Raw genomic sequence first — 24,387 nt, 5'->3', positions numbered from 1 at the left:
TGCATTTTGATGTACCGAAGGTTGTTCGGAGTCCCGGATGTGATCACGGACATGACGAGGAGTCTCGAAATGGTCGAGACGTAAAGATTGATATATTGGAAGCCTATATTTGGATATCGGAAGTGTTCCGGGTGAAATCGGGATTTTACCGGAATACCGGGAGGGTTACCGGAACCCCCCGGGAGCTATTTGGGCCATAGTGGGCCTTAGTGGAAAAGAGAAGGGGCTGCCCTAGATGGGCTGCGCGCCCCCCCTTCCCCTAGTCCTATTAGGACTAGGAGAGGTGGCCGGTGAAGGAAATATGCCCTAGAGACAATAATAAAGTTATTATTTATTTCCTTATTTCATGATAAATGTTTATTATTCATGCTAGAATTGTATTAACCGGAAACATAATACATGTGTGAATACATAGACAAACAAAGTGTCACTAGTATGCCTCTACTTGACTAGCTCGTTAATCAAAGATGGTTATGTTTCCTAACCATGAACAATGAGTTGTTATTTGATTAACGAGGTCACATCATTAGTAGAATGATCTGATTGACATGACCCATTCCATTAGCTTAGCACCCGATCGTTTAGTATGTTGCTATTGCTTTCTTCATGACTTATACATGTTCCTATGACTATGAGATTATGCAACTCCCGTTTACCGGAGGAACACTTTGGGTACTACCAAACGTCACAACGTAACTGGGTGATTATAAAGGAGTACTACAGGTGTCTCCAATGGTCGATGTTGGGTTGGCGTATTTCGAGATTAGGATTTGTCACTCCGATTGTCGGAGAGATATCTCTGGGCCCTCTCGGTAATACACATCACATAAGCCTTGCAAGCATTACAACTAATATGTTAGTTGTGAGATGATGTATTACGGAACGAGTAAAGAGACTTGCCGGTAACGAGATTGAACTAGGTATTGGATACCGACGATCGAATCTCGGGCAAGTAACATACCGATGACAAAGGGAACAACGTATGTTGTTATGCGGTCTGACCGATAAAGATCTTCGTAGAATATGTAGGAGCCAATATGGGCATCCAGGTCCCGCTATTGGTTATTGACCGGAGACGTGTCTCGGTCATGTCTACATTGTTCTCGAACCCGTAGGGTCCGCACGCTTAAGGTTATGATGACAGTTATATTATGAGTTTACATGTTTTGATGTACCGAAGGAGTTCGGAGTCCCGGATGAGATCGGGGACATGACGAGGAGTCTCGAAATGGTCGAGACGTAAAGATTCATATATTGGATGATATGGTTAGGCCAAGGGGTCAAGCCCATGAGGCTTTAGGTCGGTGCAAAAGGAGTTTTGCGGAGGCCAGGGGGCCAAACGCCGGAGACCCTGGCGTCTGGCCCTGGGCCAGACGCCGAGGCCCATGGCGTCTGGGCCAGACGCCAAGGATTGTGGCGTTTGGTCCTGGAGTCCGAGTGAGACTCTTGCCTTTCGGGCAAAACCGACTTTGAGGAGGCTTTTGCTCCAAGTTTCGACCCCGGGGCTCAACATATAAATAGAGGGGCAGGGCTAGCACCAAAGGTACAACAAGTTGATCCACGTGATCTATTCCTTAGCCGTGTGCGGCGCCCCCAGCCACCATATTCCTCGATAATACTGTAGCGGAGTTTAGGCGAAGCCCTGCTGCTGTAGTTCATCAAGATCGTCACCACGCCGTCGTGCTGACGGAACTCTTCCCCGACACTTTGCTGGATCGGAGTCCGGGGATCGTCATCGAGCTGAACGTGTGCTCGAACTCGGAGGTGCCGTAGTTTCGGTGCTTGATCGGTTGGATCGGGAAGACGTACGACTACTTCCTCTACGCTGCGTCAACGCTTCCGCAGTCGGTCTGCGTGGGTACGTAGACAACACTCTCTCCTCTCGTTGCTATGCATCACATGATCTTGCGTGTGCGTAGGAAATTTTTTGAAATTACTACGAAACCCAACAGTGGCATCCGAGCCAGGTTATTTATGTTGATGTTATATGCACGAGTAGAACACAAGTGAGTTGTGGACGATACAAGTCATACTGCCTACCAGCATGTCATACTTTGGTTCGGCGGTATTGTTGGACGAGACGACCCGGACCAACCTTACGCGTACGCTTACGCGAGACCGGTTCCCTCGACGTGCTTTGCACAGAGATGGCTTGCGGGCGACTGCCTCTCCAACTTTAGTTGAACCAAGTATGGCTACGCCCGGTCCTTGCGAAGGTTAAAACGGAGTCTATTTGACAAACTATCGTTGTGGTTTTGATGCGTAGGTGAGATTGGTTCTTACTTTAGCCCGTAGCAGCCACGTAAAACATGCAACAACAAAGTAGAGGACGTCTAACTTGTTTTTGCAGGGCATGTTGTGATGTGATATGGTCAAGGCATGATGCTGAATTTTACTGTATGAGATGATCATGTTTTGTAACCAAGTTATCGGCAACTGGCAGGAGCCATATGGTTGTCGCTTTATTGTATGCAATGCAATCGCGATGTAATGCTTTACTTTATTACTAAACGGTAGTGATAGTCGTGGAAGCATAAGATTGGCGAGACGACAACGATGCTACGATGGAGATCAAGGTGTCGCGCCGGTGACGATGGTGATCATGACGGTGCTTCGGAGATGGAGATCACAAGCACAAGATGATGATGGCCATATCATATCACTTATATTGATTGCATGTGATGTTTATCTTTTTATGCATCTTATCTTGCTTTGATTGACGGTAGCATTACAAGATGATCTCTCACTAAATTATCAAGAAGTGTTCTCCCTGAGTATGCACCGTTGCGAAAGTTCTTCGTGCTGAGACACCACGTGATGATCGGGTGTGATAGGCTCTACGTTCAAATACAACGGGTGCAAAACAGTTGCACACGCGGAATACTCAGGTTAAACTTGACGAGCCTAGCATATGCAGATATGGCCTCGGAACACGGAGACCGAAAGGTCGAGCGTGAATCATATAGTAGATATGATCAACATAGTGATGTTCACCATTGAAACTACTCCATCTCACGTGATGATCGGACATGGTTTAGTTGATTTGGATCACGTGATCACTTACAGGATTAGAGGGATGTCTGTCTAAGTGGGAGTTCTTAAGTAATATGATTAATTGAACTTAAATTTATCATGAACTTAGTCCTGGTAGTATTTTGCAAATTATAGATCAATAGCTCGCGTTGTTGCTTCCCTGTGTTTATTTTGATATGTTCCTAGAGAAAATTGTGTTGAAAGATGTTAGTAGCAATGATGCGGATTGGATCCGTGATCTGAGGATTATCCTCATTGCTGCACAGAAGAATTATGTCCTTGATGCACCGCTAGGTGACAGACCTATTGCAGGAGCAGATGCAAACGTTATGAACGTTTAGCTAGCTCAATATGATGACTACTTGATAGTTTAAGTGCACCATGCTTAACGGCTTAGAATCGGGACTTCAAAGATGTTTTGAACATCATGGACCATATGAGATGTTCCAGTAATTGAAGTTAATATTTCAAGCAAATACCCGAGTTGTGAGATATGAAGTCTCCAACAAGTTCTATAGCTAAAAGATGGAGGAGAATCGCTCAACTAGTGAGCATGTGCTCAGATTGTCTGGGTACTACAATCGCTTGAATCAAGTGGGAGTTAATCTTCCAGATAAGATAGTGATTGACAGAATTCTCTAGTCACCATCACCAAGTTAGTAGAACTTCGTGATGAACTATAATATGCAAGGGATAACGGAAACAACTCCCAAGCTCTTCGTGATGATGAAATCAATGAAGGTAGAAATCAAGAAAAACATCAAGTGTTGATGGTTGATAAGACCACTAGTTTCAAGAAAAGGGCAAAGGGAAGAAGGGGAACTTCAAGAAGAACGGCAAGCAAGTTGCTGCTCAAGTGAAGAAGCCCAAGTCTGGTCCTAAGCCTGAGACTAAGTGCTTCTACTGCAAAGGGACTGGTCACCGGAAATGGAATCACCCCAAGTGATTGGCGGATAAGAAGGATGGCAAAGTGAACATAAGTATATTTGATATACATGTTATTGATGTGTACTTTACTAGTGTTTATAGCAAATCCTAAGTATTTGATACTAGTTCAGTTGCTAAGATTAGTAACTCGAAACGGGAGTTGCAGAATAAACAGAGACTAGTTAAGGGTGAAGTGACGATGTGTGTTGGAAGTGGTTCCAAGATTGATATGATCATCATCGCACACTCCCTATAATTTCGGGATTAGTGTTGAAACTAAATAAGTGTTATTTGGTGTTTGCGTTGAGCATGAATATGATTTGATCATGTTTATTGTAATACGGTTATTCATTTAAGTAAAAGAATAAATTGTTGTTTTGTTTACATGAATAAAACTTTATATGGTTACACACCCAATGAAAATAGTTCATTGGATCTCGATCTTAGTGATAACATATTCATAATATTGAAACCAAAAGATGTAAAGTTAATAATGATAGTGCAACTTATTTATGGCACTGCCGTTTAGGTCATATTGGTGTAAAGCGCATGAAGAAACTCCATGCTGATGGGATTTTGGAATCACTTGATTATGAATCACTTGATGCTTGCGAACCATGCCTTATGGGCAAGATGACTAAAACGCCGTTCTCCGGAACAATGAAGCAAGCAACAGATTTGTTGGAAATCATACATACCGATGTATGTGGTCCGATGAAAGGCTTACAGCAGGTATCATTATTTTCTGACCTTCACAAGATGATTTGAGCAGATATGGGGATATCTACTTGATGAAACATAAGTCTGAAATAATTGAAAGGTTCAAAGAATTTCAGAGTGAAGTGGAAAAATCATCGTAACAAGAAAAATAAAGTTTCTGCGATCTGATCACGGAGACGAATATTTGAGTTACGAGTTTGGTCTTCAATTAAAACAATGTGGAATAGTTTCATAGCTCACGCCACCTGGAACACCACAATGTTATGGTGTGTCCGAACATCGTAACCGCGCTTTATTGGATATGGTGCGATCTATGATGTCTCTTATTGATTTACCATTGTCATTTTGGGGTTATGCATTAGAGACAGCTGCATTCACGTTAAAAAGGCACCATCTAAATCCGTTGAGACGACACTATATGAACTGTGGTTTAGCAAGAAACCCAAGTTGTCGTTTCTTAAAGTTTGGGGCTGCGATGCTTATGTGGAAAAGTTTCATCCTGATAAGCTCGAACCCAAATCGGAGAAGTGCGTCTTCATAGAATACCCAAAGGAAATTGTTGGGTACACCTTCTATCACAGATCCGGAGGCAAGATATTCGTTGCTAAAAATGGATCCTTTCTGGAGAAGGAGTTTCTCTCGAAAGAAGTGAGTGGGAGGAAAGTAGAACTTGATGAGGTAACTGTACCTGCTCCCTTATTGGAAAGTAGTTCATCACAGAAATCAGTTCCTGTGACAAATACACCAATTAGTGAGGAAGCTAATGATATTGATCATAAAACTTCAGATCAAGTTACTACAGAACCTCGTAGGTCTTCCAGAGTAAGATCTGCACCAGAGTGGTGTAGTAATCATGTTCTGGAAGTCATGTTACTAGACCATGATGAACCTACGAACTATGAGGAAGCGATGATGAGCCCAGATTCCGCAAGATGGCTTGAGGCCATAAAATCTGAGATATGATCCATGTATGACAACAAAGTATGGACTTTGATTGACTTGCTCGATGATCAGCAAAGCCATGTTAAATAAATGGATCTTCAAGAGGAAGACGGACATTGATAGTAGTGTTACTATCTACCAAGCTCGACTTGTTGCAAAAGTTTTTCAACAAGTTCAAGGTGTTGAATACGATGAGGTTTTCTCACTCGTATCGATGCTTAAGTCTATCTGAATCATGTTAGCAATTGCCACATTTTATGAAATCTGGCAAATGGATGTCAAAACTGCATTCCTTAATGGATTTATTAAAGAAGAGTTGTATATGATGCAACCAGAAGGTTTTGTCAATCCTAAAGGTGCTAACAAAATGTGCAAGCTCCAGCGATCCATCTATGGACTGGTGCAAGCATCTCGGAGTTGGAATATACGCTTTGATAAGTTGATCAAAGCATATAGTTTTATATGGACTTACGATGAAGCCTGTATTTACAATAAAGTGAGTGGGAGCACTACAGCCTTTCTGATTAGTATATGTGAGTGACATATTGTTGATCAGAAATGATGTAGAATTTTTCTGCAAAGCATAAAGGAGTGTTTTAAAGGAGTTCTTTAAAAAGAAAAGACCTCAGTAAAAAGCTACTTATATATTGAGCATCAAGATCTATTGAGATAGATCAAGACGCTTGATAAAGATTTTCAATGAGTACATACCTTGGCAAGATTTTGAAATAGTTCAAAATGGAACAGTTAAAGAAAGAGTTCTTGCCTGTGTTGCAAAGGTATGAAATTGAGTAAGACTCAAATCCCGACCATAGCAGAAAATAGAAAGAGAATGAAAAGTCATTCCCTATGCCTCAGTCATAGGTTCTATAAAGTATGCTATGCTTTGTACCAGACCTATTGTATACCTTGCTCTGTATTTGGCAAGGGAGTACAATAGTGATCTAGGAGTAGATCACTGGACATTGGTCAAGAATATCCTTAGTAAGGACTAAGGAGATGTTTCTCGATTATGGAGGTGATAAAAGAGTTTGTTGTAAAAGTTACATCAGTGCAAACTTTTACACTGATCCAGATGACTCTAAGTCTCAATCTGGATACATATTGAAAGTGGGAGCGATTAGCTAGAGTAGCTCCGTACAGAGCATTGTAGACATAGAATATTTGCAAAATACATACGGCTCTGAATGTGTCAGACCCGTTGACTAAGCTTCTCTCACGAGCAAAACATGATCACACCTTAGTACTCTTTGGATGTTAATCACATAGCGATGTGAACTAGATTATTGACTCTAGTAAACCCTTTGGGTGTTGGTCACATGATGATGTGAACTATGGGTGTTAATCATATACAGATATGAATATTGGTGTTAAATCACATGACGATGTGAACTAGATTATTGACTCTAGTGCAAGTGGGAGACTGAAGGAAATATGCCCTAGAGGCAATAATAAAGTTATTATTTATTTCCTTATAATCATGATAAATGTTTATTATTCATGCTAGAATTGTATTTACCGGAAACATAATACATGTGTGAATACATAGACAAACAAAGTGTCACTAGTATGCCTCTACTTGACTAGCTCGTTAATCAAAGATGGTTATGTTTCCTAACCATGAACAATGAGTTGTTATTTGATTAACGAGGTCACATCATTAGTAGAATGATCTGATTGACATGACCCATTCCATTAGCTTAGCACCCTATCGTTTAGTATGTTGCTATTGCTTTCTTCATGACTTATACATGTTCCTATGACTATGAGATTATGCAACTCCCGTTTACCGGAGGAACACTTTGGGTACTACCAAACTTCACAACGTAACTGGGTGATTATAAAGGAGTACTACAGGTGTCTCCAATGGTCGATGTTGGGTTGGCGTATTTCGAGATTAGGATTTGTCACTCCGATTGTTGGAGAGGTATCTCTGGGCCCTCTCGGTAATACACATCACATAAGCCTTGCAAGCATTACAACTAATATGTTAGTTTTGAGATGATCTATTACGGAACGAGTAAAGAGACTTGCCGGTAACGAGATTGAACTAGGTATTGGATACCGACGATCGAATCTCGGGCAAGTAACATACCGATGACAAAGGGAACAACGTATGTTGTTATGCGGTCTGACCGATAAAGATCTTCGTAGAACATGTAGGAGCCAATATGGGCATCCAGGTCCCGCTATTGGTTATTGACCGGAGACGTGTCTCGGTCATGTCTACATTGTTCTCGAACCCGTAGGGTCCGCACGCTTAAAGTTACGATGACAGTTATATTATGAGTTTACATGTTTTGATGTACCGAAGGAGTTCGGAGTCCCGGATGAGATCGGGGACATGACGAGGAGTCTCGAAATGGTCGAGACGTAAAGATTCATATATTGGATGATATGGTTAGGCCAAGGGGTCAAGCCCATGAGGCTTTAGGTCGGTGCAAAAGGAGTTTTGCGGAGGCCGGGGGGCCAAACGCCGGAGACCCTGGCGTCTGGCCCTGGGCCAGACGCCGAGGCCCATGGCGTCTAGGCCAGACGCCAAGGATTGTGGCGTTTGGTCCTGGAGTCCGAGTGGGACTCTTGCCTTTCGGGCAAAACCGACTTTGAGGAGGCTTTTGCTCCAAGTTTCGACCCCGGGGCTCAACATATAAATAGAGGGGCAGGGCTAGCACCAAAGGTACAACAAGTTGATCCACGTGATCTATTCCTTAGCCGTGTGCGGCGCCCCCAGCCACCATATTCCTCGATAATACTGTAGCGGAGTTTAGGCGAAGCCCTGCTGCTGTAGTTCATCAAGATCGTCACCACGCCGTCGTGCTGACGGAACTCTTCCCCGACACTTTGCTGGATCGGAGTCCGGGGATCGTCATCGAGCTGAACGTGTGCTCGAACTCGGAGGTGCCGTAGTTTCGGTGCTTGATCGGTTGGATCGGGAAGACGTACGACTACTTCCTCTACGTTGCGTCAACGCTTCCGCAGTCGGTCTGTGTGGGTACGTAGACAACACTCTCTCCTCTCGTTGCTATGCATCACATGATCTTGCGTGTGCGTAGGAAAATTTTTGAAATTACTACGAAACCCAACATTTTTACCTCCATATGAGAGAGTTCTCTCTTTCCATCCATTCACCATTGCTTGAATTCTTTCTACAATGTGTTTAAAACAATCAACACGGTCCACCCCTATCATGGATGGTAGATCCAAATATTTGTCTGATATAGACTCAGTCATGATGTTCAGAATTTGGCAAACTTGTGCCTTCACCTCGACATTTGTGTTAGGACTGAAGAATATAGAGCATTTTGCTTCACTCACCAATTGGCCTGAGGCTGAACAATACTCATCTAATATTCCATGTAGGGTGTTTGCATTTTGGGCATCTGCTCTCATGAGAATAAGAGAATTGTCGGCAAAAAGTAAATGAGAGATTTTTGGGGAGTCTCTACACACCTGCACACCATTCAAGTTCCCAGCCTCCTTCTCATGGGTAATAAGAGCAGACAGTCCTTCAGCACATAAAAGAAACAAATATGGGGAGAGGGGATCCCCTTTTCTCAAACCTCTCGTTGGTGAAAACGACAAGGTCCCATTTGAGGTTAAGCGGACCTTGTACTCAACCGATCTTACACAAGACATGACCATTTGAATCCATTGAGCATGAAATCCCAACTTAGTCAACATGGCCTTCAAAAATACCCACTCAACTTGGTCGTATGCTTTGTGCATATCTACCTCGACCGCACATGTTCCAAACTTCCCCTTCTTCCTTTTCTTCATCGTATGTAAGCACTCATATGCCACTATAACATTATTAGTGATAATTGATACGTCTCCATCGTATCTATAATTTTTTATTGTTCCATGCCAATATCCTACAACTTTCATATACTTTTGGCAACTTTCTATACTATATTTGGGACTAACATATTGATCCAGTGCCAGTGCCAGTTCCTGTTTGTTGCATGTTTTATGTTTCGCAGAAAATCCATATCAAACGGAATCCAAACGAAATAAAAACGGACGGAGAATATTTTTGGAATATTTGTGAAATACGGGAAAAGAATCAACACGAGAAGGTACCCGAGGGGGCCACGAGGCAGGGGGCGGGCCTGCCCCCCTGGGCGCGCCCCTGACCCTCGTGGGCCCCCCGTAAGGCGGTTGCTGCTCTTCTTTGGCCGCAAGAAAGCTAATTTTCGGAGAAAAATCGGGGCGAAGGTTTCAATCCAATCGGAGTTACGGATCTCCGGATATATAAGAAACGGTGAAAGGACAGAATCCCAGAACGCAGAAACAGAGAGACAAATCCAATCTCGGAGGGGCTCTCGCCCCTCCCATGCCATGGAGGCCATGGACCAGAGGGGAAACCCTTCTCCCATCTAGGGAGAAGGGCAATGAAGAAGAAGAAGAAGGGGGGCTCTCTCCCCCTCTCTTTCGGTGCCGCCGGAACGCCGCCGGGGCCATCATCATCACCGCGATCTTCATCAACACCTCCATCATCTTCACCAACATCTCCATCACCTTCCCCCCTCTATCTACAACGGTCCACTCTCCCGCAACCCGATGTACCCTCTACTTGAACATGGTGCTTTATGCTTCATATTATTATCCAATGATGTGTTGCTATCCTATGATGTTTGAGTAGATTTTCGTTGTTCTATCGGTGATTGGTGAATTAATATGATTAGTGTAAATTGCTTGTGGTTATGTTGCTGTCCTTTGGTGCCCATCATATGAGCACGCGCGTGGATCACACCATAAGGTTAGTTGTATGTTGATAGGACTATGTATTGGAGGGCAAGAGTGACAGAAGCTTCAACCTAGCATGGAAATTGATGCATACAGGATTGAAGGGGGACCAATATATCTTAATGCTATGGTTGGGTTTTACCTTAATGAACGTTAGTAGTTGTGTATGCTTGCTAATAGTTCCAATCATAAGTGCATAGAATTCCAAGTCAGGGATGACATGCTAGCAGTGGCATCTCCCACATAAAACTTGCTATCGGCCTAGTAAAGTAGGCAATTGCTCAGGGACAATTTCGCAACTCCTACCACCACTTTTCCGCACTCGCTATACTAACTTTATTGCTTCTTTATCTAAACAGCCCCTACTTTTTATTTACGTGCACTTTATATTCTTTTAAACCTATCCAAAACACCCACAAAGTACTTCTAGTTTTATACTTGTTCTAGGTAAAGCAAACGTTAAGCGTGCGTAGAGTTGTATCGGTGGTCGATAGAACTTGAGGGAATATTTGTTCTACCTTTAGCTTCTCGTTGGGTTCGACACTCTTACTTATCGAAAGAGGCTACAATTGATCCCCTATACTTGTGGGTTATCAATAATGCACCCTGAAACAAACACACTCTAAGTCTCACTGATGACATCTGGAAGAAATACCTTCAGACGTGCCGCGAGCATTTTTGAGATTACCTTATATACCACATTACATAAGCTGACATGCCTGAATTGGGTGATTTTCTCTAGGTTGTCCACTTTGGGTATCAAAACAATAGTAGTGGAGTTCCAACCTTCTGGGATTGTACCTGTATTGACAACCGCTAGAACCTCCTTCGTTAGATCTCCTCCGAGCAAGTGCCAAAACTTTTTATAGAAGATAGCATGTAATCTGTCTGGTCCCAGTGCTTTCAAATCACCTATCCTGAAAAGGGCCTTCCTAACCTCCTCTTCTGTGTACGATGCCATAAGAGAGTCGTTCATATAATCCGTAACACACCTTTTAACTTTATTAATTACATTCATTGCTGGTACATCAACTTCTACAGAAAAAAGATGCTGAAAGTACTCAATAATCAAGGTACGCATAGCTTCATTGTCCTCTCTCCATACGCTATAATCATCAAGCAAGCGTTTGATGTAATTTCTTTTCTTTCTAGCCGACGCAAAATTATGAAAGAAATTAGTGTTTCGATCACCGAATTTAAGCCAGTTTGCACGGCTGATAGTTGAACCCAGTAGATCTCTTCCTTCTCCAAATTTTCTTCTATCTCCATTAGCAAAACTCGCTGCCTCTCTCCCGACTCGTCAGTGAGAGGGCCTGACCGCAACAACTCCAACTCCAACTCCGCCTTGAGCTCCTTTAATCGTCGATGGGGCGCCTTAAGGATTGAGCTATCCCATTCATGCATGGTGGCGTGGACTCTAGCTATGTGTTCTGCAATTGGTGCCGATGGGTTAGATCGATCCCAAGCTTCAGACACAATTTGCATTACATTCTCTTCCTGTAGCCATCTTGATTAAAAAAACTTCTGATGGGCTCGCTGGTGGTCCACCTCCACATCTCCCTCGGTATTAATAAATATTGCTCTGTGATCATACTTTGTATGAGCCGCATTAGTGACCTTTGCATCAGGAAAGAGCCCATGGAACTGTCTATTACACACTGCTCTGTCGAGTCGTTCTCTGCGCCTCCTCCTTCTCCAAGTATATAGATCACCATTACATCCCAGGTCCTCCAATTTGCAATCAACAAGAGCATCTCGGAATTTTTGCATCATGTGCATCGGCCTCGATGCACCGCCCTCCGTTTCATGAGAGTATAATATCTCATTAAAGTCACCAGCTATCATCCACAAGGGGGTTTATTCGTTGATGTAGATCACGTAAGCATGTCCATGATAAATGCTTGTCTTCCCACTTCGGCTCACCATAAAACCCTGTAAACCTCCATATCTCATCCGTGACATCACCCACGGTTACATCTATGAAATTCTTATCTTTATCTCTGAGTTGAATTGTCAATGGTCTCCGCCAAAACAAAAGCAAACCACCACTCGCACCATTACTTTCCTGCACCTCCATACTGGCTGGTTCCTATTCGGCGCCTTAAGCGCCCGTTACAGGCGTTTTCGCTAACGGGCGCATACCCCCCTCGCCACGTTGGGCCGGCCCAGTTTTGACTTGTTTTTTCTGTTTTCTAAAACTGCAAAAAGGTGCGCCAGAGCAGGGTCTCAAACCCGCGACAAGTTGGTTTAGAGTAAGACGCCACAACCAACCCACCAAATCCTTTCATGTGATTGTTTGCTTGTTTTCCCTTCCTTTATTTCCTTTTCTTTTCTATTTTTCTTTCTTTTTTTAAATTCGTGAAACTTTTTTCCTTCATGAATATTTCTGCAAATCGATGACAATTTCTTGAATTTGATGATTTTTTCGAAATTTTGATGAATGTTTTTTAATCTGATGAACATTTTTCAAATTTGATTAACCTTTTCCGAATTCAATGAACTTTTTTCAAATTCGGTGAACTTTTTTCTGAATACGGTGAACCTTTTCCGAATTTGATGAACTTTTTTTCGTACTCGTTGAACTTTTTTTCGTATTTGGTGAACTTTTTCGGAATTCGATGAACTTTTTTCTGAATTCTGTGAACTTTTTTTGAATTCGGTGAACTTTTTTCTGAATACGGTGGACTTTTCCGAATTCTGTGGACTTTTTTTGAATTCGGTGAACTTTTTTCTGAATACGGTGAACTTTTTCCGAATTTGATGAACTTTTTTTCGAACTCGTTGAACTTTTTTCGTATTTGGTGAACTTTTTCGGAATTCGATGAACTTTTTTCTGAATTCTATGAACTTTTTTTGAATTCGGTGAACTTTTTTCTGAATATGGTGAACTTTTTCTGAATTTGATGAACTTTCTTTGAACTCGTTGAACTTTTTTTCGAATTCGGTGAACTTTTTCGAAATTCGATGAACTTTTTTCAAAAGACCAGAGTACATACTGTAGCAAACCAGTTCATTTTTCCAAGAAAACCAGTACGTACTGTAGCATTTTTTTTAGCGAACCAAAAAAAGTGATCGAGCAGGCAGCTTTTTTTTAGCAAGCGACGCAGCTAGCGAGCGAACGGCAGGAGCCCGCGATCGAGAGATGGCAGCAGCCAGCGAACGAGCAGCAGCAGCCAGCGAACGAGCAACGGCAGCCGGCGAACGTTGCTGGGCTAGGCCCATGCAAGCGACTCAGCGGGCGCTGGCTTGGGTAACGGGCGCTAAAGGCGTCAAGGAGGAGCTCTCTCCATACTGTCCATCCTCAACTTTTTTCCTAAACTTTTCTGCCTTATCTTTGTTCAGATGCGTCTCAATTGACCTGGTCCAGCTCTGTTATGAACTGGGTCACAAAAAAGATGAGTTGAGAGCGGACTTTGGATACCCGTGCTCTATAGCACTGGCCCAGCAACATCACCCATAATCTGACCATCCCACACAAACGTGAAAAGGCCGTAAATTCAACACTGCCCGGCCCGTGTCAGCACCAAGGCTCGGCCCGTTTGAAAGGAGCTGAAACCTACTGTAGAAAAGTTCAAATTCTGAGTTGAAAACTCTGGGCCGCCACTCTGGTCGGTGGCTAACCCACCACGGGCAAAAAAAAAAAGCAGCAGCAGCAACATGCACATGCCACGTGGCATACATTCATTCGTTCATTTATTCATGTTTAGCACACTTTTTTTCGAGTCAGATGAGCCTCCCGGTCAGAACGGATAGGATAGGCTGCTGCCGGTGCTGCTGCGTGCGTGCACCTGATTCCATTTTACCGCGTCGTCTTCCGCGAGTTTCACCGCCGCGACAGCACGCGCCCTGCTGCACTCACCGACCAGCCGAAGCAAAACGCGTTTATTCGTTATTTACCGTGCAGATCCAAGCTTGGACGGTGGCTTTCCGGCGCTACTTTGCTACGTGTCCAGGTCCCGACAAATGCTGCTGCTACTACTACTAGGGGTACTGTACTTGCAACCATGATTCGATTCTAATTAATTTACTATACTAATACATCTCTTTAACTGAAGATGTAATAGCACCTCAGATATCCTAACTTGCACACAATGTAATGAGATGTGATAATTTAGTCCCAAACTTGTAAAACTTGACTCCATCATACCCCAACTTGCACCTCATGTGATGATTTAGTCTCAGGCCAATCACAGCTCGACAATTAGCTGTCAGGTGGCTGGACCGGTCAGCGCACGCACTTTTACATAAAACCCCCTGCCGTTTCCTTTAATCAACCCGCACTCACCTCCACCTAAAAGATGTTAAACTGTTTTATCAGGCTGTGGATTTGGGTGGTTGTTATGATTATATTTATCTTTGTGCTATGCACCGCAATAGTTTCTGGTTCATAATTTGCGGGACCATCTGCAAGAGTTTCGGCTTCTGTTTTGTTGCAAAACTTAGTCTGAATGTTCACCCACAGCGGCGTAGGCAATATATCGGACACGGTCAGCGGTCACACTCGATACAATGTGGCACTGAACTTCTATTTCAAAAACATATGGCGCTGAATCTGTTGTCCGTACTGCTCGGTTAATATTGCTCGAGTCTGACGGTTACACAACAATCTCAGTCACTCTCAGAACTAAGAACTGAACCCACCAGTGTTGTATAGCAAAGCGCCAGCTGCATGAGTGTTGCAGTTGAACCACAATCGAGAAAATGTTAAACTGCTTTATCAAGCTATGGTTTTCAGTGGTTATTATTGCTTTAATACAGTATTGATCTTCATATGCTATGTACCCCATCCTCACACCTGAAAATGTAGCTTCAATGCGACTCTGATGCTGGAGATGCTGCGGGGCAAGCGCATGCTGTTTGTCGGGGATTCGCTCAACCGTGGGCAGTACGTGTCGTTGGTCTGCCTCCTGCATCGGGCCATTCTTGAGAGCTCCAAGTCCATGGAAACATTTGACTAGCTCACGGTTTTCAGAGCAAAGGTATTCCCTTGCTTTCTAGACATAGCAGATGAACAGTGAGCAATACATAGCTTAATGAGCACTGAACTGAAATTTTTTTGTCAGTCAATGAACATACTGTGAACACCAAAGATTATATTATATGTCTACAAGCAACATAATCCCAACTTCATGGATGTTTTCATCTAAATGCCTTGATCTTAAAAATTCTTATTTTTTCAGAGCAAAAGTACAAGAACCTAGTTTTTTTCACTGGGCAGATGAACATCGCAATACATAACTCAATAAGCACTGCACTGAACCTATTTTCAGTCAATAAACATACTGTGAACACCAAAAGATTGCTATATATGTCAACTCACAACAAACTCCCTCGTTTCTTTTTACATGGTAGATGAACAGTGCAATACATAACTCAATAAGCACTCACTGAACCTATTTTTCAGTCAATGAACATACTGTGAACACCAATAGATAACTATATATCTCAGCAAGCTACAAACACCCAAGTTTATGAATGTTCTCATCCAAATGACTTGATCTTAAAACTCACAGTTGACTCGCTGACAGTTTTCAGAATAAAGATTTCCCATTTTTTTCACACAACAACATTTAATTCAGGTGAAGGTGAGTGCGGGTTGATTAAAGGAAACGACGGGGGTTTTATGCAAAAGTGCGTGCGCTGACCGGTCCAGCCACCTAGCAGCCAATTGTCGAGTTGTGATTGGCTTGGGACTAAATCATCACATGAGGTGCAAATTGGGATATGATGGAGTTAAGTTTTGCAAGTTTGAGACTAAATCATCACATTGTGTGCAAGTTAGGGTACCTGAGGTGCTATTACCCCCTAACTGAAACTTCAGGTGTAGTTCTAGCTTAGCTTAGTTCTTGCGTGCTCAGTGCTCACAAGCGTCTCCAAATTAATTAGCTTGACCAAACTAATATAGTACAAGTCTTTTAATTATCAAGCCTAGTGTACAACTTCCTTAGGCAGCCACGGTCATAAGTGTAAAGTGACGTCGCCCGAATCAAAGGTGGTGTTTTCCTGGCGTGGCAGCAGAAATGTGTTCTCACCCAACTGGTCGCTGGCTCACGGAGAATAGATTCTAACCTTCACTGTCACTCCTAGTCAATTTCAGAGGACTTGCGCTGCTAATCTTTTTACCGTCTCTCTCTCTCTCTCTCTCTCTCTCTCTCTAGAAACTGCGGGTGAGCTAGTTGATTTCAGACCGAAACCGGCAAAGTTAGGACACAAACCAAAATTTTCTAATTTCGGGTCGCCATCGACACACCTACTCGTGGCATTCTCTTTGTGCTACATGGGATTAATTAACCTGCAATGATTTGGGCAAAGCAGTCACTTGAATGTGCTCCACAAACCACAAGTCATCTCCCATCACCATCTGTGCGTGCGAGAGGAAAAAACAAAGACAAACAGGCGGCGCTGACACCAACGGCGGAGCCAGCGTAGAGCTATTGGGTTCAAGTAAACCCAATGAATTTTACGTGGTACGATGCGTATGTGTACGTCTTTGAATGATGTGAACCCACTAAAATATCTTGGCTGACCCTAACAAATCACCTCACGTGGAACAAAGGGCTCAAAAATAACCGCCCACTAATCCATTCACATGCCTAAACCGTGAGTTAAATCACGCAAACATGCAGATTGTCTCAAAAAAACACACACGCAAATATGCATCCACACGCGGCACGCCTCATCTACCGTCTGCTTTTTTCATCGTTTCGTCTGTTCGTTTCTCCGACTCCAGTCTCGCATGTTCGTGTTGTTCGGCGACTCGGCCGCCGCCATATGCCTGCAGGAAGTAGGCGGCCGCAGATCGACATTGGTAACAATTAAATACCAAAACTTAAGGTAATTAGATTGCATTGCCCCATCTTGTCTCTCTCTTGTCTATGTTCTATCTAGACTAATAGCCTAGTACAATAGATTGTTTTGCCCTACTCTTCTAAAAAAATCTCCATGCACTTTTGATTGATCTAGTCTATGGAGCGGTATTTTTCAAAGGGAACTCAGTCACTAGATCGAGATAATGATACAAGCACATCAAGGTCATCTATTAGACGCGGGCAAAATGCATCAAATGTCACTGCAGTTAAGTCTCCCGAAGCCTACTATTCATATAGAAACTAACTTAGACGAGTTGCCTTATGATCCGGATGATCGGAAGAGAATTTCAGAGTACACAAAAACTCGAAAGAAGCAAGATGAGATAAGGCGCAAATATTTAACGAGGGGACCTTATAGGCCATCGTCTAATTTTGGTTACCCACATTGGGAGATTGGAGATACTCAATAGAGACTTGATCCAGATTGTTGATGAGTATGGTCCTTGGCTTGAGTCTAATGATAAAGTGAATTAGGCCTTCTTCTGCTACCTTCTCAAACATTACAACGAGGGGACAAGTTTGCAATTAACAGTTGGAACGGTTGGAACAAGAAAAGCAAACTATATACTCATAAGGGTAAGAGTAGTGTTATTAGCTTTCATAATGTAATAGTAAAAAAATATGTGATGCTTTGATAAATCAAGTTTAGTGAATTCAGGTTGCTCTTGATAAGCAAAATGATCTTATAAAAAAGTAAAATCGAATCCGGCTTAATGCTTTGATTGATTCGGTCCGGTGAGATATTTGTTGCATCAAGGCTTAACTTTCTGAGGCCATGGCGAGTCAGACGAGTCAAAATATTCAAAAAATAAGGAAATTTTTTGAGACTTGGTACATACTTTGGTAAACCAAAATAAAGCTATACGAAATGTAGTCTTGGAGTGAACCCAATGGCCAAATTTTCTGGCTCCGCCCTGGCTGACACATGAAACCATGTCCTCCGGCTACCCGTTTCTGTAATAAACAGCAACCCGGGGTACTAAAATCAATAATTTAGCTCCCCGAAACCGCCTATAAATGGCCCCTGCCTCGCCACCTTTCACACTCCCTTCACTCGCTCATTCATAACTCACTCACTCAGCTCCGCACACAAAGCTCTCAAGAAGAAGTCTGATCGATCTTGTCATGGACTCCAGGATGTCCAAGAGCCCCCCTTCGTCTCCGCCCCCGGCGGCGGCGCAAGAAGACGAGGGGGACGCGGCGGCGGTGCGGGTGACGAGCCGGCTGTACCTGCACAGGCCCGGGCCCGGCGCGGGGCCGCTGGAGAAGGACGCCGTGCTCCGCCGCATCCGCCACCGGAGGCGCGCCAACCGCCTCCGGGACACGCTGCGCTCGCTCCTCGTCCTGCAGCAGCAGCAGCCCACCGCGCCGGAGCCGGAGGACGCCTTCACGTCTCCGTAGCCGCGCGCGGAAACCCCCCGGACCTTCTGGATCTCCTCCCTCTCCGTGGCGCACACTCTGCCTCGTGTACCGCTGCTGCCTCGCACACGCACGTTCGACGGTGACCACGGGCGGCTGCGAATTCGATGAGCATTGATGTGTCCCATGCTTTTCTTTTTATGGTAGTACCACTGTACTAGTAGTATACTTGTGTTTGTGTATTTGTGTATTTGTGTTTGTGTATTTGTGTAGGAGTGGTACTACTACTAATTCAGTGTGTAAGTCCCTTAATTATTGCATGGATGCAAAGGAGTAACCGAGTCTGTTTCTGTTCAAATTATTTACCTAGGAGTAATAATGTCAGGTGTAATGGCAAGAATAAAAATCAGCTCCCTCCTTTGTCCCAGACAAGGGCTCCATTTTGGTTTCGATTCCATTATCCAAGTTGCAACTTGCTTAAGAAACCCTGTGGGTGGGTATATAGATTGATTGGAGAAACCACAGCCATTAAACTAAGTTGTTTCTAGACTGTTCCAATGGGTAACCGTTACTTCATCCGGGCCCAGCCATTATCTGGCAGCAGGAAATACTCTGCTTGTGACAATCAATCTCGTCTGCTTCAGCCAATGATATGATAAACAAGATGAGATAATCATGACTTTCTTGACAATGTGCTGTTCAAGTGCAACTTACCAAACTTTGCGATGACGCAAACAAATACAATTCACACCCATTGCACTTGTGCATGAGCACTAATTGTTGTACTGTTGCACAAGATGATTACAGATGCATCTGAACAGTTGCAAGTTGAACAGAAACAAAAGGATAAAGCATCAAACTCAGATTGTTGATATGCAGATCAGCTAAGCAGATTATCTTTGTAAAGGTGCCAAATCATAAATTTTTTTGGTATCACTATCATTTGTCTGGATTCAAGAGTGTTACATATGGCACATGTGCCAACAACTTCATTTCGTGTGGAAATCTATCTTGTACAATTGGCCTTCCGAGCTCTAGAGATATTACGAGAGAGAACCTCATACGGACCATGCTATAAGATTGTTTTGAGTGTAGGGTTAGACTTTATGGCTGTTAGAATCCAGTAGCCTATCTGATTCTGAAGGCAGCATATCAGATGACAATTCAAAATTTTGCTTGGCTGTCATCTTGTTCCACTCATTCTCGACGCGGAAAAAGACCCACTGGAACCGCCTCACCATTTCCAGAGCTGTTATCGCAAACACTGTCAGGTAGTTGTGCCGAAGATGCGCCGAAAGCTTGTATGTCCATGTACACCGGAGAATGAGATTGCTACCTAACACCCAATAAAATACCTGTAGAGCAATCATGTAAGGATTAGTTCAGAAAATTAACAAGGTGTACTAGCTAAAACCATGTATGTGTTAAGAGTGTATACCCAGCTACGCCCGTAAAGAAGATTGCTCCATGCACTTGGGTTTTTGAACATGAAAATCCTGGTTAAAATGCTGCAATTATAGAGAAAGTCTTGTTAGCAACCAACAATTGATACGTAAGGACAGAGTAGAAAAGAAACTTTTGTAGAGAACGGCACCTCAAATCCCAATCACGCTTTATATCCCAGTAGAAGGAATACAGTGAATTCACAACACTGGAAATAAGCCACAGAGGGCGGTAAAAGCTAATCCATACGTCGGGAAATACATGATACTTGAGAGCTGATAAAAAGATCACAGGGACTGCTGTCGAGTACTTGAGTGCTGGATTTGGTACAAAGATGTTGGTAAGTGTCCAGAAATAGGTACAAAACATATGATCACAAGCTACAACTTGTTCTATTTCTAGGATTCTAAACATGTATAAGAAATAAACAATTAGAGCTGCAATATGGTGGTGATTAAATACCATTGAGAAGACAAGTTTTCTCCTTTGTATCCTTGTACTGTCGAAGACACTGGAAGAAACGACACAAATAAGGGAGTACCAGAACTAGAGGAATAGCTACAGAGTGGCTACCACAAATTGAATCTGCTTCAAACCAAGCAATTGTCGCGACCTGTAAAATATCATAATAACAATTACTTTTTGCAATACTTTGCAATCGTCAAGTAAACCAAGCAGTATGGATACTGCAGAAGACAATATGTGCATAGAACAAGAGAAACGGAGAGATTAACCTGACGATGGACCATGCGACAACCTGAACGTTCCAAATCTGAAAACACCTGCAAACAAATGCATCAATTGAGCAACATATTAGAAAGATCAAACTGAAAATGTCCACTCAGGACAGTCTAGAAGCTAGAAACAGTTCTCTACAAAACTAGGAAATAGTACATTGCAGATGCTCACGTAGTTAGGAGATAATTTTTCTTACATAAACTACAGTATATTACAGTCAACATGAGAACAGAAAATAATATAGTACATACTCCCTCCGTCCCAAAATAAGTGTCTCAATTATGTACTAACTCTAGTACAAAGTTGTACTAAGGTTGAGACACTTATTTTGGGACGGAAAGAGTATTAAACCAAAAAACCATGTCATACTATCTATAGCAGTAATTAGTTAAAACAAAGCAATGGGCAGCAAACACTTTAAATAAATGACTGCAAACTGTCTCCAATTGTTTACCAAAAATGACTGCATACCTTTGACATGGATGTAAAAATATCCGCCATAAAGAAGTCAGGGAATGTAATTGCCTGCGGAACAAGAGTACATTAAATCAATTCAAAATGTTATTTGATCAGATTTACTGGCTCCGCAAGCAAGGACAATCAGGTATATATAATAGCCACCACAGACCAAAATATTTTGTTTTGTCTATAGCATAGCTAAAAGCAAAACCTATCTAACATTACTGATTTTTTTTACAACTTACTTGTAATGGAAGTGCTATACGCCACATGGTCCTCAGAAAGAAAAAGCGTGATGATAAATAAAACATATCAAAAGGAGAAAGGAGGATCATCAGAAGGATAGCATACAAAAGGACCTGCAGACAGGCAGAATGATATGTCAATTCATAACCCAGCATTTAAAAAGTAATAATGCATCAGAGTAGAATAAATTGCATGGTTTATTGTTCCTAAGGGGAAGCGGGAGTAAGTGGATTGTGCATCATGCAGAACTTTAGATCACTTCAGTGTTACAAAGAAACCATCCGTATCTATGTGTGCACGTACATCAATTGATGGTTAACATATAATAGTATTGTACTAAGATGGGCAGTTCCACTTATTCGATTACAGGAGAATAGGTATAACTTTAAGGTAAAAGTGGCAATTGCATTAACATTCGTTGCTAGCAAAATGTATAATGAATATACTACTGTTCTGATCTTGCGACAGGATGTATGTTTCAATTCATCAATTAACACAACAGAGTCAGAGATACACAATGAGACATCCATTTTAGTATGTCAACAATTATCTTATCATTATACTGTTCCTTGGGAGAGCTCTGGGGATATTTATGTCCGAACTTGATTACTGATAACTGATAAGCACCACCACAAGTATAACCAAGAGTAATGTACACAACAAAAGGTCCCATGAGCAAATCATAGAATTAACAACTTAATGAGCTCAAGATATTACACTGGTTGAGATGCAGCAAGAGACACTTCACCATGTGAATACAGATATAGGTAAGCTGTCATACTTGTTGGAACAACTAAAGTCAGCCAAGTAGCACACTGCCAATGGAGGAAAATAAGTGTTACTTAAGCAGAATAATATGCCAGAGTACATGTAACATGAAAAATTATACAATATTATGTCAGCATAAAAGAAATGGACAGGACAAAAACACGATACAGTTTAAAGAAAAGAGAGCCAACTTCAAAACACCAGCCCATCAGTACTCGACTTTAGAAAGTGCAATAGGCACAGACTAACCTATTCTCAAAATAAATATTCTGGTGACGCATGTTCATCCAGACACTAAAGTGGGGATTGTATATATATTACTTACATTGGAAAGCAAGATAAACACGGTTGCTTAGAAATGTTATGTATAGTTGTACTACAAAAATATAATGGACTGGGAACTACAAGTATTGTTGAGAGCTTAACACCACCATCCATAAATTTCGCGCTACCGTAACAACCATATGCCGTAGACATTGCTTAAAACTGTATGCAGCAAACGCTATATGGATCAATACTCCATAAAGCTTATAGGCTATGGATAGGCATGTCAGTGTAAATGCATTCAAACAGGAGATGAAATGGATATCGCAAACAAGATAAATAGGCATACCCTCCATATTTCTCGGTGTGATAAATGTGTCTGTGAAAGATCAAACACCTTCGCATAATTTACTGATGATTGTGCGAAAACCCACAAATTTACTCCCCATAACCAAATCATCAGTGCCTACAATAGGAACACAAAGCACAGTTACATGCATGACTAATTTTTTTGCATACACGGTTATTAAGAGTTGAGTATGCCACATGTACAACAACAAAAAGAAACCCACCACTAGAAGGAGAGGATTATAGTATAAGAAAGCCTCGTATAAAAATAAGTCTCGCAGATCAACACTCATTCTCATAACCGAGTCCCACCCTATCTGCAGTTCCAAGAGCATAAACGATTAACAAACCACATGAAGCTGAATTCGTACATTACAAAAGCTATTGATTGAGTAACACTGACCTTGCAACAGCACAAACCCCATAGGAGAAACAATATAACCTGGAAAAGGGACATACTCATAAGCAATTTGAGAAGTAAAATGTAGATCAGGCAGATGAGGAATCAAGAGAACAGGGTAATTTGAGTACAATTGGTTAGTGGTTACAGAATAAAGGAGCAATAAAATACATGATGCCACAGAACAGAATTAGATATGGACAGGTAAATACGTTAGTGTCTCTTGGAGTAAATTACAGGGTAAATAAGTAAAAAGAAGCAGCAGCTCCAACTCAAAATGGTGATGCTAAAAGGCCACTTTATCTTCTGTGACTAAGCTAGAAGGCTTTTCCTAGACATGTACTGAGAAATACTATCAAATATCGAGACGCTAACATCAAAGTAGTGTTCACGTGTTCAACTGTTCAAGTATCATCATGTAAAACAAAGGCATATCCTAGAGTAGTAGAGATTTACACATGGCATGATTTTTGTCACTATTACAAAGTTTACGCAATCGAGAGGGGGGCGTCAGATGCGTTGGCTTGTCACTTAATTTCCTTACAAACATGGCATCCGCTGCAAACAATGCGCATAACGGCGGCCGCACGCAGCACACTTGCGACACATCAGAAAGTAAATTAGGCATGTAGCGCCCGTCGAAATGCTGAGAAGGCTACCTTGACCCGCCAGAGGAAGAGCGGCGAAGGGATGATCGCCACGGCGGGGATCACCGACACGCCCTTCATCTCGGCGCCGGCCCTGACCCTCCGCGCGCGCACTCGGTCGCACAGGCGCCTGCGTCTTCGAACGAACCCTGCGCACGGCAGCAGAACAGAATCAGCCTCGCTGCTGCATCAGCGCGATAGCAGGCAGGCTGGCAGGCGACGGAGTCCACGAGAGCCGAAGCTGATCGGATCGAGCAGAGGCGCTCACCGAGGATCGACAGCCCGTATCGCGGCCGGCCGGGGCAGCAGGGGAGGAGGGAGGAGCCGTGCCGTCCGTCGGATTGGCGCAGGCCCCTCCAGCTCTCCGGGGAGGCTGCGGGAGAGGCGGAGACCTTCCGCCGGAACGGGGCGCGCGGGCGGGCGGGCGGCGGCGTGGCAGGGAATGGCGAGATCTGCGAGGGTGGGCAGGGGTGAAGAC

The 24,387-nt window shown here is 42.9% G+C and overlaps 1 protein-coding gene across 1 annotated transcript; it reads right to left on the bottom strand.

Moving 5' to 3' along the window:
• Positions 1-19,693: 19,693 nt before the first annotated feature.
• On the bottom strand, positions 19,694-24,381 carry LOC119299379 (SPX and EXS domain-containing protein 5-like). The gene is made up of 13 exons (XM_037576610.1): positions 24,178-24,381; positions 23,922-24,058; positions 23,266-23,304; positions 23,087-23,179; positions 22,864-22,980; positions 22,202-22,297; positions 21,482-21,595; positions 21,249-21,302; positions 20,774-20,821; positions 20,502-20,652; positions 20,191-20,356; positions 20,035-20,104; positions 19,694-19,951 (listed from the first exon to the last, which is right to left on the bottom strand). The coding sequence occupies exons 2-13, from the start codon at positions 23,988-23,990 to the stop codon at positions 19,694-19,696; spliced, it is 1,275 nt and encodes a 424-aa protein (XP_037432507.1). The 5' UTR covers positions 23,991-24,058; positions 24,178-24,381.
• Between the last annotated feature and the right edge of the window lie 6 nt (positions 24,382-24,387).

Source organism: Triticum dicoccoides, chromosome 5A (assembly GCF_002162155.2).
Source record: "Triticum dicoccoides isolate Atlit2015 ecotype Zavitan chromosome 5A, WEW_v2.0, whole genome shotgun sequence".
Classification (NCBI taxonomy): Eukaryota; Viridiplantae; Streptophyta; class Magnoliopsida; order Poales; family Poaceae; genus Triticum; species Triticum dicoccoides.
Note: the sequence above shows the minus strand (reverse complement) of the source record. Positions and strands in the feature narration are given on the sequence as shown.

Coding starts and splice junctions, on each gene's coding strand:
- LOC119299379 (XM_037576610.1), bottom strand. CDS start 23,990: ATGAAGGGCGTGTCGGTGATCCCCGCCGTGGCGATCATCCCTTCGCCG. Junction 22,981..23,086: donor ATAATCCTCTCCTTCTAGTG/GTGGGTTTCTTT, acceptor TTCCTATTGTAG/GCACTGATGATTTGGTTATG. Junction 19,952..20,034: donor TTCTTTACGGGCGTAGCTGG/GTATACACTCTT, acceptor ATTGCTCTACAG/GTATTTTATTGGGTGTTAGG.